The following is a 17,686-nucleotide window of genomic DNA, read 5'->3' as shown; positions in this document are numbered from 1 at the left end:
CATAATTCTTTCACTTCAAATGATGATTTCTTTAATACTAGGTATTAAACGAATTGAAGTAATTCTTCAATTCGATTTTCATCTCATTTGATCATGGTTAACAAAAACGACAAAAAAAATCTCAATTTTACTTTGGCGGTAAGGGTATACTTTTTAATTGAATAACACCAAAATCGAATAGTTGATTTCCATGAGACAAGATCTATTTCCAGTTGCTTCAGAAATTAATATTATCAGAAATAAATCTTGATATCAACATTTCTGATCATCAGATTAACTCTATAAGAACTAAAAATTATTATTTTTTTTTTAAATCATGTTGAATTTTTTCATTTATTTTTGCAGGGCATTTTCAAAATTAATGGTTCCAAAAATTAAGAAAATGTATACTTCCGCTTGAATTTCGGGAATTCTCGGGAAATTTACAAATTTCCCGGGAAACGGGAAATATTTTTTTTCGGGAAATCCCGGGAATTCCCGGGAAATTTTTTCCCGGGACGGGAAATTGGACGCTCTATGTGCAATCACTGCACACCACCAGTTGACATGACAGATGTCACAGTGGAAGGGTCAGTTGGGCCGCAGCTTAACTAAATTATGGTGGCAATTCTAACGACTTGTTTGCTGTAACCTTGGTGATGATTTCAAAAATGTAGAAATCGACGTCGTCGTGCTATCTTGTCGCACCCGCCATTTCGACGATCCAAGAAAAACGCGTTTCAATGTTTGACATTGGAAAAACAAAAACACGCAATGTAAACAATAACAAACAAGTTTTGTTTGGCTGACCATTCTGTGCATTGTCCCGAAGTTTGGTTGCAGAAGTCCCGGTTGCAGAATATTTGCAGTAGTCTAACTTGGACGTGCGTCAAACGTGTTCTGAGGCCAGCTGTCACACTTACATCAATTTTCAGGGAGTGTCAAGTTAGCACGACAAGATTGAAACAACTTTCATATGAAAAGTGACAAAAATGCATCGATTTTTTTTTTTGGTTTTCATTGAATATCTCAGGATTGAAATTGAATTTTGGAGATCTGCGAAGGTCAAAAGATGAGGCATTGTGAGTTGCACAAAATGGCGTTCTTAACTCAATTTGGCCCAAAAAGCACGTACGACAAGTTAGCACGACGGCGACGAAATGGAGTAGTTCTGAGTTTGTACAGCAACATTTGACAAGTAGTCCTTGACTGCGTTCAGTTTACCTTGTTGTCAGCATTTTCGCAAAACGCAAACGACCATGACCGATGCCCACGCTTGAACGGTGATTCCCAGGACTACTTTGATGAGCTGGTGCCGGGTTGAAATTCATTCCCGAAAATTCGCCTTTTCGCCCGTTTCAAGCCGAAGCAATCATCATAATTTCGCGATTCAGGGCAGCAAATTAAATTGAAAACGCAAAAGGTCGAGGCAGGGCTCGTTCAGTGTACTGGTTTCAGGTTCTGGCCACGGAGTGCAAACCGCGGCGGACGTTCGCCCGAGCTTGTAACCATTTATCATGAACTGCGCGCGGATCGTCGGTGCACGTGGAACGTTGCATTCGGGTAGAACTGTGGTGATGGTTGATCAGTGGTACAGTTGGCGGTGAGTTTTTGGAACCAAAACAATTCTCGTCGACGTGCCAACCGAGCTGTGACAATATGGAGCTGGCTTGATTCACTGAGTTTTGTCCACTTTTGAATGAAGTTTTAAAATTTCATATTTTAGACTTTTTCTGTATCAAAATCAAACCGATCTTGTAAACCCAAAAATGTTCTCAGCCCAAACCGCTTCTCCACAGTGCGCTAAATCTCATGATATCCAGCATATTTCACGTAATTTATGGTCCTTTTCACACCCGGCAAGCTCCAAAAGGGCCCCCACTTGCCGCGCAAAATAAGTGCGTTTATTTATTTAGAATTTAATTTATTACATAAACGCGCGCGCCGTCGTTCTCCTTTTCCTAATTTTCGATGTTGTTGCCAGTTTTTCGCCCGCAAGGGGTGTAACATTCTGGAAATTGATATGCTCTCACTTCTTCTTCGTTCGGAGTGGCGGACCCCGAAATGAATTATTCCGCGCGGTCAGTGCCGGCTGAATAATTAATCCTGGACTGGGGAGTTGATTTATGCTGGCTAAACCAGCGGCCAAATAACGACGTCGACTTGTGGTTTTTCGTCTGCGGAGCAGATTCTCGCCCGAAAACTCAAACCCAAATTGACCAAGAAACGAAACCGGCGAGATTCATTGAGATGATACCGAGCGTTAAATGGAATGATGAAGGGGTAATCTGATTTTCGCAAAATGGATGGTTCTTTTCTGTTACACGATTTTCACCCATTTTTCGAACTCAATCACACCACAGCTCTCGGCAGTGTTATCAACCCCTCGACAAAGTTCAAGTACCGTCGTCGTCGCTGGTGTTGGTAATTTTATCGATTCCGGACTCTAAATTTACATAATTTTTATGATATGCACAACAAATTTACGAACTGGGTTACTGAAACGGTTCCACACTCTACCCCGGGGGGAAAGCTCAGAGAGCAAACCTGCGAGGGTGAATTTTTTATGACACACTTCTCGTGCGGGGGTAATTCAAAGCTGCCGGGGGTTGTGGGAGGATCATATGCGTCATCAAATTACACCCTACCGAGCGGAAAATTTCACTTTTCATGACTGGAGCGAATAAATCTAAGAGGCTAATAAAATTCCTTGACCTGCTTGGCAGTCAGCTCCTAAGAGAGAGGCTAGTTTTCTAGGATAAAGTTTGAGGGGAACGCACTATAGAATTCATAAATAACAGCTATCTGACTAGCCAAATCTTGAAAACATGTTATTAAACTCCCCCAAATTTCAAAAGATGTCTTCATATAAATTCAAACGTCGTTGAATCTCAAATGTTTCCAAAAGACTTCATTTGTCACCATTTGTCATTATATAGTTTTCATTTGTCTTCAATTATTATCTTATTGTCTAATATTATCTTTAATTCATTTCTATTTTTTTCCATTGATTTCATTTTTTTCTTAATTTTCTTCAATTTTCATCTAATGGTAATCTAATTGTCTTAAATAGTGTTCAATTTCTCAATTGTCAGTTCAGTTGTTATCAATTGTCTTCAACCTTCTTCATTCAATTCATCTCATTGTCTTCAATTGTCATCAATTGTCTAAAAGCTGTCTCCAAGTTGTTTTCAAATTGTCTTGTATTATCTTAAATTGTCTTTAATATTGTGCAATTATCTACAATCCTCGTCGAAGTATCTTCAACTGTCTTCAACTGTCCTTAAATGTATTCAACTGTCTTCGTTTGTCTGATTGTTTCAATTGTCATCTGATTTTCTGCAATTGTATTTACTACCCATGTTTGCATAAATGTCCCATATGCATTTTCTGTATGTTGAGAAAATGATCCTGAAAGTTTCAAAAAATGTTTCAGATGGGACAAACAAACTTGCCGTTGATTTTTGAATTTATGGACAAAAGTGGTAAATATTATTTAAGTAGCCAAGAGTAACATAAAATAAGAAGCTATTCCAGTATCTAACAAAAAATCGATCAAAATGCATATGCGAACATGGGCAGTTTAGTTGTCTTAAACTGTCTTCAACTGTCTTCAATTGTCTTCAATTGTCTTCTATTGTCTTCAATTCTCTTCTTTTGTATTCAAAAGTCTTCAATTGTCTTCAATTGTCATCAATTGTCTTCAATTGTCTTCATTTGTCTTTAATTGTCTCCAATTATCTTCAATTGTCTTCAACTGTCTTCAATTGTCCTCAATTGTCATCTGATTGTATTCAATTGACTTCAATTGTCATCAGATTTTCTGCAATTGTCTTCAATTGTCTTGAACTGTCTTCAAATATCTTTAACTGTCTTCATTTGTCATCTGATTTCCTACAATTGTTTTTCAGTTGTCATCAATTGTTTTGAACTGTCTCCAGCTGTCTTCAACTGTCTTCAACTGTCTACAATAGTCTTCAACTGTCTTCAATTGTCCTCAATTGTCATCTGATTGTATTGAATTGACTTCAATTGACATCAGATTTTCTGCAATTGTCTTCAATTGTCTTGAACTGTCTTCAAATATCTTTAACTGTCTTCATTTGTCATCTGATTTTCTACAATTGTTTTTCAGTTGTCATCAATTGTTTTGAACTGTCTCCAGCTGTCTTCAACTGTCTTCAACTGTCTTCAACTGTCTACAATAGTCTTCAACTGTCTTCAATTGTCCTCAATTGTCATCTGATTGAATCCAATTGTCTTCAATTGTCTTCAATTGTCATCAATTGTCTTCAATTGTCTTAAATTGTCCTAAATTGTTTTAAATTGTCTAAAATTGCCTTAAATTGTCTAAAATTGTCTGTAGTTTTCATCAATTGTCTACAACTGTCTTCAATTGTCTTAAATTGTCTTCATTTGTCATCTGATTTTCTTCAATTGTTTTTCAGTTGTCATCAATTGTTTGAACTGTTTTCAGCTGTCTTCAACTGTCTTCAATTGTCTTCAATTGTCTTCAATTGTTGTCAACTGTCTTCAATTGTCCTCAATTGTCATCTGATTGTATCCAATTGTCTTCAATTGTCATCTGATTTTCTTCAATTGTCTTCACCTGTCCTCAATTGTCTTCAATTGTCTTCAAATGTCTTTAATGGTCTTCAATTGTCTTCAATTGTCATCTGATTTCCTTCAATTGTCTTAAATTGTCTTAAATTGTCATCAATTGTCTTAAATTGTCTTAAATTGTCTTAAATAGTCTTAAATTGTCTTTAATTGTCTTAAATTGTCTCAAATTGTCTTAAATTGTCTTAAATTGTCTGTAGTTTTCATCAATTGTCTACAACTGTCTTCAAGTGTCTTCAATTGGCTTCAGATGTTTATTTAATCTTTAAATTGTCTCTCATTTTCTTCAAGTCACATAAATTCAAACAAAATCTTCTAGAACAATGTATTGTAGTCCATTCAAAACATTGTTCTGACCCATTTCCACCACCCAACCAACCACAATAATCTCAACTGAGTCAACAAAACTCATCAATCCCACCAAGAGAGAGAGAAAGTTCCTCCGCGTGCCTCAAACAAACAAAATCCAAACAGCAGATAAATGGAGCGAATAATGACGATAATGAATCGAATGAAAGGACCTGAATCAATCTTTTCTCCACCACTCAGACTCCATCGAGGCTGCCGATGCACTCTATCGGTGCAATTCCGAAGCTGCCTTATCTGGCGCAGAGATCTGATGCTCAATGATGAGTTTGTTTGTCGAGCAATTGAATCAAGGCTAATTTAAATAGAACCCGACGATGCGACTGCGACTCCGTATAGAGGAAAGAAACGTTGTTGGGGGGGAAATCGTGCATTAGTGTCCCTTTTCGGAATTGAATGATTTGAACTGGAAGAGCAAGCAAGCAATTGGCACATGCTAGGGGAATGTGTCAGATGCAAGCAGATGCACCGGTGGGGCCATCTAGGTGGGAGCTTTTTGATCAAAGCTTTTTTCAGAAGTTTGAAAACGTTTATGATTTGAAAGCTTTATGTAAAGAAAGAACTTGAGGCTTCAAAACTTTAAGATATGTTGAGCAAAACTTCAAGTTTGAATCTCGTTGTCTGTGAGTCTGTGACGATTTCATATACGAACGTAGTTTCCAGCTTTCAATTGAAAGTTCAGTCAATGTGTCGACTACTGAAAAGGTCAACAAAGTACAGAAAAAGTAGTGTCCTCTCTCCGGTCTGTTTGTTTGATTCATTTACACTCTGATTGCAGATCTTAAACGGAGAAAGGCGTTACTTTTTTTTCCAAAGTGAGGCACTCGTAAAAAGAAATTGAAAAAGTCAACTAAGTTAACTTGTGTTCTTGCTAAAATTTAAATAATTTTCAAAAAAGCACTTCAAGTTCAACCATCATCTCACTTCGCGAACCAAATCAGGATATAAATCACAATCATAATGAATCCTCTCTCTCGCGCCCGCGTTGCCTTTTGGAAAGTGCACAAAGTCGTTTTTCATCTCGCATTCTGATGGTCGTCCGTTGATGGCTTAATGGCTACATAGCCCAAGCCAGCTAGCCAGTTGGTGAAATGCTCTCTAGGGTCACTCAACCAACGATGGCTGAAGCTTTTGCTCAAACTATTACAACGGATTGGAGTATAACGAGAAGAAAAAGAGTCCAAGACGGGAGGGGGGAAATAAAGAAAACAGATTGCATAATGGTGTACTTTTAACGAGATGCGCGAATAATGAAGTCCATTCATCACCTGAGTCCGAGGAGAGAGCAAGCAGGAAGGGGGGGAAGAAATGCAGACATCTTCATTTCTCCAAACAGACTTGACTCCGGGGGGAAGTTTGAGTGAGTGGGAACAGATTTCAAATGTAATCATAATTTCGACGGAATGCAACAAAAGCTGCGTTAGAATTGAAGAGAGAAGGCAAGAAGTGCTTGGATGACCCCTTCAAGCAGTTATAAATCATCGAACGTGCTTGAGTGGCGAGATTTAGCGAAAAAAGCTGAGATGATTTAGGTTGTATCAATATCCAATTGCAATTTAAACGAACTCGTTTATGAACAAGAATTTAACAGAAAACCCACAACTCAAAACTGAATCTTCAAATTTAAAACTTCAAACATCAAAACTAAACACTGAACCTAACCTAACCTAACCTAACCTAACCTAACCTAACCTAACCTAACCTAACCTAACCTAACCTAACCTAACCTAACCTAACCTAACCTAACCTAACCTAACCTAACCTAACCTAACCTAACCTAACCTAACCTAACCTAACCTAACCTAACCTAACCTAACCTAACCTAACCTAACCTAACCTAACCTAACCTAACCTAACCTAACCTAACCTAATTCCTAAAGTTTGTCACTAATAATAATATCCAAACCAAGGTTGTTAACGATCAAATTATCGAGGCTTGATAACGATAACGGTAGTTCTATCGTTATCGTCGGGTTATTTCAATAATTCTTATCGCCGATGATGGACGATAACTCATTTTTTAAATCTTTCTAAAATCGACCTAATTCAAAAATATCATGTTAAATTTTCAATATATACACTAAGAATATATATTTTTTAAACCATCCATAAACCACGGAGACACCTCAGGGGGGTGGGGGTTTCAGGCATATTCCACGCTCCATACAAAAAAGATTAATTTTGTATGGAAATTGATCACGGTAGATCTGAGATTTGAATAAATGTGTGTAAAATATGTACTTGAAATTGTTTTTTTTGTATTTTTTCACTGTATTTTTAAAAATACTAAATCTTTCAAAAATTACCGAATTTTTTCGAAAAAAAACTCAGATTTTCAAAATATGCAATATGGGTATCAAAAGAAGCGTAATTTTGAATGCTTAATCACTTTATTAGATTTTTTTAAACTAAAATTTTAACAAATTACCGTATTTTTTCCAAATATACTCAAGTTTTCAAAATATGCAATATTGATACCCATATTATATACACAGCAAGTATTGTGGTTCGTTTTCAGTTAAAATTTACTGAAAACTGTACTACTGAAATTTCAGTTAGTTTTTCGCTGAACTTCAGTTAAAATTTAAATGGAGCTGTCAAAGTTTGCTGAAATATCAGCAAGTTATCATTTACTGAAAATTTCAGTAGTGCGGATTTCAGCAAATAAAATTTTTACAAAAAACGTATTTTTTCAAATGTACTTGAATTTTTATTTTCATATTGGGTATTAAACGAAGCAAAATTTTGTATGATTTTCACTTTTTTCGAGCTTTTTTGTCAAATTTAATAAATTTCAGTATTTTTAGAAAATACTCAAATATTCAAAATATACAATATGGGTGTTAAATTTGGTATCAATGTAGCGACAAAACGAATTTTCAAAAAAAAACCTAATAAACTTTAAAATCATAAAACATTTCCATTCGTTCGCATTCATATTGCGAATTATGAAAATTTGAGAATTTTCGAAGAAATGTGATATTTTGTAAAAGTTTTATTATTTTACAAAAAAAGCTTTAATAAAGTGAAAAAACATACTAAATTTCGCTTCGCTTGATACCCATATTGAAAATTATGAAAATTTAGGCATTTTTTAAACAAATACGGTATTTTGTGAACAATTTTGAGTACATATTTAATTTATACTTTGCAATTTACTACATTTTCAATAGCATATTCTTAGTGAAAGCATTGAAAATTTAATATGATAAATCTTATCGCCGATAGAATTATTGAAATAACGATAACGATAACGATAGATTATCGTTATCGTCAGACGAGTATATTATCGACGATAATTTTATCGATTAACAACCTTGATCCAAACACACCAATCGTTACCAAATATACTCTCACTTCTTTTCGCTCAATCTCACTCTGACCGATTGCGCCTTGTCGCTCCAAGCTGATTCAAAATCGTCTGCAAACAGCTGTGTTTTAATCATTGATTCGATTGCTTTAAATCAATTATTTGTATTTTTTTCAATTTTTTTTTTGTCAAAACATCTCACAATTTTCAAAAACTTGCAATTTCCACTTAGTAGACGGCACATTCCATCTGAAAAAGGCATTCATCAACTAGACCTGCAACCGGCCTGACCTTTTGTCGCTCGATCTGTTTGTTATTCTCAACGACCTATAGGATACTGATGTTGATGCAAACTGGCGAATGGTTCATCACGGTTGCTCTCATCGCTCATCGCCGGTGTGGCTCTGTGATGGACTTTCTCCTGGCCTTTTCTCAATCCACCAGCAATCAGCTGACGACGACGGCGATCCGGAGAGTGTAAAAGTGCATTTGCAAATCATTTAAATAAATAATAGAATAAAGTTTACCGGGTGCAAAATCCATTAGCCAGTCACTTTGCCATTCAAATGAAGGTTGGCTTCTCTGGCGATCCATATCTCTTCCCGTTTGCCACCATAGTGTCTACTTTCACCGTTGGGGAGGAGATGAGCGTCTGGCCGACCGTTTGTCTGGCTGGCTGGCTGGCTGTCTGTCGTCTGGTGTTCAGGATCATCAGCTTTTCAGACGGATGCCACCAGACACTATCCGACCAGATTTGACGCGAGATGTTTGATACGTGATGATGGCAGCAGGGATGGTAAAATAATTTGGCATTTGTTTCGAAAACCTTCAATCAAAATTATATCAACAAACACTAAATTTTAAACCAAATTAAAAACGTCACAAAAATGAAGTTAACATAATTGAGTCTCACAGGTAATAATATTCTCAAAACGAATGATTCTCATCCCTGACCCCTAGCATTTCATTAGAACAGTGCGATGGCAGATCCCCTCACTGCAGCAGGGAGGAAACTTTCCGGAAATGCATCTTCTCCGATTCTGGCGAGGCTGATTGCTGTCAACAATCCTTCCACAGCTCACCCAGTCTGACAGTCAGAAGACACAATATATATATTTGCACCAAAGTCATTCCCCCGGAGGGGATTATTTCAATGTGTGATTAATGTGGCTTCGTCTCATTGATTTTGCAAATTGTAATAAAAGCCTCTTTGGGTTTCTCTACTTAAATAACTTTGCTTCAATAGGTTGGAAGAGATGTCGGAATACTTACAATTGCAGTTGACTTAATTAAAAATCTTCCATATGTACAAATGCTTACAATTTTTCAACTGACAAATCCGTCGAAGTGCCTTCCAAGTAGCAATGCTATGAAGGAGTATATATTGTTACAAATGAATCGCTCTTATTTAATTACACAAATGCTTTTCACCCATCACAATGGACGAATCCAGGGTTGATCCCTGTCATGAAATGTGCATTGTAATCACGAAAACGAAACTATTGGCACTACGCCCCCCGGGGCATGGCCTTCCTCTAACGTGGGATTTCTGCTCCAGCGCCTCTGACGAGACAGGAGAAACCGGGACCGACGTTTTACTTCACCATCCGATAGAAGCTCAGTGGATAAGGCGGGAATCGAACCCGCGTCTCATAGCATCATCGGGATCGGCAGCCGAAGCCGCTACCCCTGCGCCACGAGACCCCCATTGTAATCACACATTGTTATTTGATTCACAGCCATCACACGAGGGCTTCACCTTGCGTAATTAGAGGCCTGCTTCTGCTGTAATCATAATTGAATGACAGCCGCCAGGCAAAACCGCAGTACATAATCCAAGCTGATTTATAGTGTCACACACAATCACACGATGAAGGCCATTTTCTAATTAAATTCTCTTCTTGTTCTTGTTGCAGGAGCTGTTTGGTAGGACCACAGCTGGAGATAAAAATTTGTACACTAGGAACTGTGATAAACCGCATTGCATATCCCGCTGACTACTGCCACCTGGAGGGCGCCGGAAGACAATCGCAACCGATGCCGATCCGGTGGATGGCCTGGGAGAGCGTACTGATGGTAAGTGACAGTGATTCACCGTAAGGATTCGCCTTCTTCTTCCTCGGTGGGGAGGGCTTTCAATCTCAATCTAGGTGGAGGTTTTTGAAATGATGACGTTGATGGCGGTTGTCTATTTGGAAATTGTGAGGATAGTCTACGGATCATAGATCAACAGAACTACAAAGTAACATTTATTTGAGAAAAAATACATGATTCAAGTGAAAAAGTGTCTAGAATTCAAAACAGCCGGTTAATGAATTCACGAGTTTCAATTAAAGAATATCCATCAATTATTTCATGATTTCATGAAATCGTGAAACCAAATTATTCACGAATTCATTATTTCTTTTAAAAGTTAAATATTGTTGATATCAGACTGAAATCAAGTTTTAGGTATGAATTACTCTGGGTCCTAAATATAAATCCATGAATACACTCAACTTCAACTTCACATCTCAGACAAAACTCAGCCTCACTAGAATCTATTTTTTTACCAATTTTCAATCACAGAAAAGCATCGATTTTTTTTAAATCTTGGTTTTCATAATTCAATTTTTTTCAAATGACATTGCCAATAGCATGAACACAAAATTTCTGAGGTTGTTTTCAAAACTTTGGCCTTGTTGAAAATAAATAAGCAATAATGTTCTATAATTTCCGACATAATGATTTGACAAACTTTGTTGCAGTTTAAAGGTCATGTATATCAAAAATGGGGAATTCACTCAACATGTCAAAAAGTGAGAAAATTAAGAATAGAAGAATAGAAGTTGTAAAATATGCGAAAAATGAAAAATAAGCAACATAAAATACTAAATCAGTGAAGAAAAACATAAAAAATATAAAAATAGTAAAGTTTTCGTCGAACAAAAGTTACTCAACATTATCATCGCAAAGATACTATACAAACTTGGGAGTTGTCCGTGTAAAATTACAATGAAAACGTTTGAAAATACGTATGTTTTCTAACTGCTGCTTTTTTTTACCAAAATGTCCAATTTCGAGCTATAGTGCATGACTGATGTTTTTATTTCGGATAAGTTATATTTTAAAAAAATAGTTATTTTTAAAATGTCAAAGACTCGATTCTCGATTTCATGAACGAAACATTTAAATACAACCGAAAAGTACGTTTTTGCAATTCCGTCGTGAAACTACTTACTTTTCCTGTCATTCTCGAACGACGAAACAGCCTACTTTTTTCTACCAAAAATAACAGAATCGAATAGTAACACTTTTCAAAATAAATGCTGAAAAGTTCTACTTTTCAGCACTCAAATGGGTGCTGAAAAGTTGAACTTTTCAGCATTTGTTTTGAAAAGTAACACTTTTCAACATTTTTTTGATTTAAGCAATTTATTGACAAAATATATGAAAATTTGACATAAAATTTCACTCAGTGTGTGTTTTTTTGGAATTGAGGATTTTTTCAGCACGAGTCGTACATTTATCTAACGAGGTTCACCGAGTTGGATAAATACGAAGAGTGCTGAAAAAATCTACATTTTTTGCAATTCCAAAAAAAAACACACTGAGAAAAATTTTATGTCAAATTTTCATGTATTTTGTCAATAAATCGTTTAAATCAAAAAATGTTGAAAAGTGTTACTTTTCGAAACAAGTGCTAAAAAGTTCAACTTTTCAGCACCCATTTGAGTGCTGAAAAGTAGAACTTTTCAGCATTTATTTTGAAAAGTGTTGCTATTCGATTCTGTTATTTTTGGTAAAGAAAAGTAGGCTATTTCGTCGTTCAAGAATGACAGGAAAAGAAAGTAGTTTCACGACGGTAGTAGTTTTGCAATTCCGTCGTGAAACTACTTACTTTTCCTGTCATTCTCGAACGACGAAACAGCCTACTTTTTTCTACCAAAAATAACAGAATCGAATAGTAACCCTTTTCAAAATGGATGCTGAAAAATTGAACTTTTCAGCATTTTTTTGGAGAACTAATAATTTTCAACATTTTTTTGATTTATTGTTTGACCTATGATTCTGTTCAAAGGGTGTTTTTTGGAATTGCAAAAAATATTTTATGAAACTCGTTGAAAAACTTGATTTTTTCATCACCCGTCGTATTTATCCAACTCGGTGAATTTCGTTGGATAAATGTACGACTCATGCTGAAAAATCTTCTTTTTTAACTTGTTGCATAAACTACTGTTGTTTAATTTTGATTAAGTGCATTGTTTCTAAGTTATAGCCTTTCCCAGGTTTTTACTTTAAACAATAATGTATTGTACTATCACAAAAAAAAAAGTATTTTCAAATAGCTGAGATTTTTTTGCAATTTTCTGCTTTTGACATAATCGAGTTGACCTCTGATTGCTGAATAACGTACTTGTAAAGAATGAAATTAAGAGAATTACATTTTTCTACCTGCAACCCAATTAGCCCCCATTTTTAATCGAAGATTTCGTTGAAACAACTGATCCGATTTTTGATGTCAAAATAAAAGTAAAATCTTCTCATCTTTGAATCATTGAAAATATATATATGTTTTCTTATTCATAGTTAACATTTCAAAAACTATAGACTTTTTTTAATCTTTTCGAAATTTGCCTCATAATAATGAAATTCTGATAATATTTTTTTTATAAATGAAGATGAAATTTTACAAAGCTTCCATTCAATTGACATGAAAATCGGATCAATTGTTTTCAAGATAACGTCACTTCAAAAATTAGGACTTATTCGGATGTACCGTAAATCGGGATGACTTTGATAGGATTTCAATTAGTTTTCGGAATAATTTCCAACATGTAAGGTTTTTCTCAAGATTATTATTTTTAAAACGTGTACTGGGGTAGGTCACACAAAGTCCATGCACTATTTTGGAAAAGAGTATTTTCAATAGTGTTTAGAAAAAAAGTAACGTTAAAAATTCTTAGTTTTAATTCCGGGATCACTTTGACAGTCATATTTTTGTTTAAATCATATTTAAGATGTTCAAACTTTATTTATAAGTTAAATGTACCATCACTAAAGTAGCTGATGTAGTTTTTACGAAAAAATATCAATGTTTACATTTAGTTAACTAAGTTTGTATGCTTTTTAACAAAATACTTATAAATTTCAGGTAAAATTGTTAAATAGTCGGAATTTTGGGCTGAAATTTGTTCAAACTAGTTCTGTTTATAAAATTATCGATTTATATTACTTTTTATACTGCACGAATCACAAGTTTTCACAATTTACATGAAATTTGTTCAACTGAAATCGCCTATAAATTTGGAGATTTTATTAAATTGTGTTTCAAAAACACATATTGTTTATTATTTACATACTTATTTACTATTCTCCTAGTGGAAAATTGTCCAAAGAATCCGAAAGTACACTCCGTTTTCCGACTCAAAATCATGTTCATTGAAAAAATCATTTAACTTAAGTTAACGAACTATTTAAACATTTCAAAATTTTATAAAAAGTTCATTTAAAAGTACTTTGAATGCTTCGCTACCGCGGTCAGTATGATTCTAAACTCTTCATTTTGCGGAAAAATCGTAAACCTATCAAAGTCCTCCCGGCTATCAAAGTCACCCAGTTTTACGGTACTTAGAAATATGACATTTCTTCTTATTATAAGGCCGATGCAAATATGTTGTAAAGTTAAAAAATCATGTTATTTGTTTTAAACAGTGGTTTTTTTCAATTTTTATATTTCTCTTTAATTTTCTTGCCCAAGCTTACCCCCTCCTCCCCTCACCCTTTAAATTTGTCAGAGTCGAGGGACATAAACTTCACAAAATATTTGCAACGGTCAACTCCATATCCAAGTAACAACAAAAACGAATTGATTATGTAAAAAAATGGAGAATTTTCTCATCTAATTTGCAATTTCTTTGACAACAATGGACATATTCTATTTTTTTTTTTAAGATAGATTTATCAAAAAATAACTTACAATGAGTTCCAACTTGAAATGCGTTCAATAAATAAAAATGACAGAAACACAAATAAAAAGATTGATTGATAATTGTTTTTACACTTGAAATTAAATTTAGATTTTTTTTCTTGATGATTTTTTAAAACTTTACAAAAATCTTTTTTTTGTAATCATAGCTTGGCCAAAATTGAAACGTCCGTTATGCACTATAGCTTTACAATTTAATATTTTTATTTAACTAAAACATGTCAAATTTTTTTAAAAAACGAAAGGGTTGAGTTGGTCAAAATCGAGTTTTTTTGGGATACAAAGTTGAATAAATTATTGGATTTTTAACGGTGTTCTTTGTATTCTGAAAAATTCCTTAAATAACTGTATCGAAAAAATAAAAAAAATTGTTTCGTGTTTTTTTGCTATCAATTTTATGAAACGTAAAATACACTAAATATAACTAATTGTTGGTCAAAAAAGAAAGTTAAAAAATAATAATTTACCGTATCTTTCTCAAATTGACAACCAGTGATAAAAGTTGTCGAACGAACGATATTTGAACCATCCTAATACAACCCGTTGCACTCTCTAATCCCACAATGAGATTGACACCTGTCGTGTCCACTCTACAGCTATAACCTTCAAGAGTGTGTATAATGCACCCTCCCACCTGCAATCACCTGCCCAGATATCCTAGTGTTACTAATTAATTGAATTCTCACCACCACCCACTCCTACTTTCACTCACTTCTTGCAGGGCAAATTTACATCAAAGTCTGACGTGTGGGCGTTCGCCGTGACGCTGTGGGAAATCCTGACGTTCGCCCGGGAGCAGCCCTTCGAGAATCTGAGCGACGAAAAGGTGATCGAGAACATCGGACACATGTACCAGGACAACAAGAAACACGTAAGGATTTTAATTTGATTTTGATTACCTTCCGCGTGCGAGCTCAAACCGTGTGTTTGGGTGTGCTGATAGTGTGCTGCGGTTTGCGACGACTTTCAGTTTAAGGGTCGTTTTGGGATTATCTGTTTCGGGGTGGTCGCTTTCGCGAACAACTCAGACGGGGCCAAGGGTAGGTGGGTTGGCCTTTCATTGAATGGTATCGATGACACCGCATGGAATAGTGGAGATTCTGGCGAGGGCTCCATCAGCAGCAGTAGAAGCAGCCCATTAGATCAGGGGTGCCTGGGAGTTAGTTTGAACGTTTTGAGTTATTTTTACGAGAAAAATATCGAAAATGTTAAGCATGTTATTCCATGCTTTTGATGATTTCATACTTCATATTCTGCAAACCTTCAAACTGCATACTTCAAAGCGTTTCTTTCCTCGATTTCCTTTCTACCTCGATGAATTCCTTCCTCAATGTTGCTTTGCTTTTTATTTGCTAACAAATATGACAGTCGATTGTTTATGTTTGCTGGACGTTGCCATGGTTCCCTCCGATTGTGGGAATTCAGGAAAACTAATATCGTTTTATACACTGATTTTCGTCAATCCCGATGGTCCCTTTGAAATCAACAATCTCTGGTTTTTGGTCTGTTCTTAGGTTTAGACTGTACATCGTTTTGCCTTCCTCGCCTTACTGAGGAAAGGCTATAAAATCACTCGAAAACTGAACTTCTCAATTAGACCTCCTAGACCCACCTTCATGTATACCTATCGACTCAGAATCGAATTCTGAACAAATGTCTGTGTGTGTGTGTGTGTGTGTGTGTGTGTGTGTGTGTAGGGATGTGGGTCTGTGCACCAAAAAAATATGCACTGAGGTAAGGCTATAATCCTGCTCTAAAAATGAACTTTTTATTAAAAGCTCGAAGACCCACCTTCATATATACATATCGACTCAAAATCGAAAACTGAACAAATGTCTGTGTGTGTGTATGTGTGTGTGTGTGTATGTATGTATGTGTTCAAAAATCTTGCCAAGTTTTCTCAGCACTGGATGAACCGATTTTGATCGAACCAGTTGCATTCGACTTGGTTTAGGGTCCCATACATCGCTATTGATTTGTTTGAAGTTTCGATAACTTGTTCAAAAGTTATGTATAAAAATGTGTTTTCACATATTTCCGGATCTCAATTCTATGCATGTAAACGATGTCCGGATCCATCATCCGACCCATCGTTGGTTAGGTAATCGAGAGACCTTTCCAACGAATCCACAATATTGAAGATCTGGCAACCCTGTCACGAGTTATGACCACTTAAGTGATATTTATGTGCTTTTTTGAAGCCGGATCTCACTTAAATGTATGTAAACGATGTCCGGAACCATTATCCGACTCATCGTTGGTTAGGTAATCAAGAGACCTTTCCAACGAGTCCACAACATCGAAGATCTGGCAACCCTGTCACGAGTTATGACCACTTAAGTGATATTTATGTACTTTTTTGAAGCCAGATCTCACTTAAATGTATGTAAACGATGTCCGGAACCATCATCCGACCCATCGTTGGTTAAGTAATCAAGAGACCTTTCCATCGAGTCCACATAATTGAAAATCTGGCAACCCTGTCTCGAGTTATTACCACTTAAGTGATATTTATGTACTTTTTTGAAGCCGGATCTTACTAAAATGTATGTAAACGATGTCCGGAACCATCATCCGACCCATCATTGGTTAGGTAATCGAGACACCTTTCCAACGAGTCCACAACATTGAAGATCTGGCAACCCTGTCTCGAGTTATGACCACTTAAGTTGTATTTATGTACTTTTTTGAAACCGGATCTTACTTAAATGTATGTAAACGATGTCCGGATCCATCATCCGACCCATCATTCGTTAGGTAATCGAGAGACCTTTTCAACGAGTCCACATAATTGAAAATCTGGCAACCCTGTCTCGAGTTATGACCACTTAAGTGATATTTATGTACTTTTTTGAAGCTGGATCTCACTTAAATGTATGTAAACGATGTCCGGAACCATCATCCGACCCATCGTTGGTTAGGTAATCAAGAGAACTTTCCAACGAGTCCACATAATTGAAAATCTGGCAACCCTGTCTCGAGTTATGACAACTTAAGTTATATCTGTGTACTTATTTTTCTGGACCTAAAAAAATAGCTGAAATATGTGTCCAAACCACTCATATTACCCATTGTTGGTAAAAAGTGAGGAAGGCATCAACCACATAGGTGGATTAAGTTAGTTTTTATTATTATTTTATGAAAAATATATTGAAAGCAGCTTGAGAACAGATTTTTTTCACATTTAACTCACGAAAACCTTCAAACAAATTATACGAATAACATTTTGTTATATAATATAGAGAAATAAAGATGAACCTTTATTATTTAACAATATTCAACAGTAAAAGCTACTTAAACCAGCGCAAAATCTTAAATTAAATTACGCTTAATGATGATGATGATGATGGTCCCACCTCTTACCCCTACAAAGGTTTGAGCTGGACGAGTTAATGCATTTTATTTTTAAATTGCATAGGCCGATGCAAATATTTTTAAAAGTT

At 35.6% G+C, this 17,686-nt stretch overlaps 1 protein-coding gene across 2 annotated transcripts in view; it reads left to right on the top strand.

Annotated features, from left to right (window-relative positions):
• LOC120421982 (discoidin domain-containing receptor tyrosine kinase B) overlaps positions 1-17,686 on the top strand; it is a 527,019-nt gene that overhangs the window by 497,394 nt on the left and 11,939 nt on the right. For both annotated transcript variants that reach the window (XM_039585292.2, XM_039585291.2), the window contains exons 15-16: positions 10,192-10,351; positions 14,965-15,114. In XM_039585292.2, coding sequence (XP_039441226.1) covers positions 10,192-10,351; positions 14,965-15,114 — 310 coding nt within the window. The remainder of the gene's footprint in view (positions 1-10,191; positions 10,352-14,964; positions 15,115-17,686) is intronic.

The sequence above is a fragment of the Culex pipiens genome, chromosome 2 (assembly GCF_016801865.2).
Source record: "Culex pipiens pallens isolate TS chromosome 2, TS_CPP_V2, whole genome shotgun sequence".
NCBI classification, from domain to species: domain Eukaryota; kingdom Metazoa; phylum Arthropoda; class Insecta; order Diptera; family Culicidae; genus Culex; species Culex pipiens.
The sequence above is the reverse complement of the archived record's forward strand: the minus strand, read 5'-3'. Positions and strand labels throughout refer to the sequence as shown.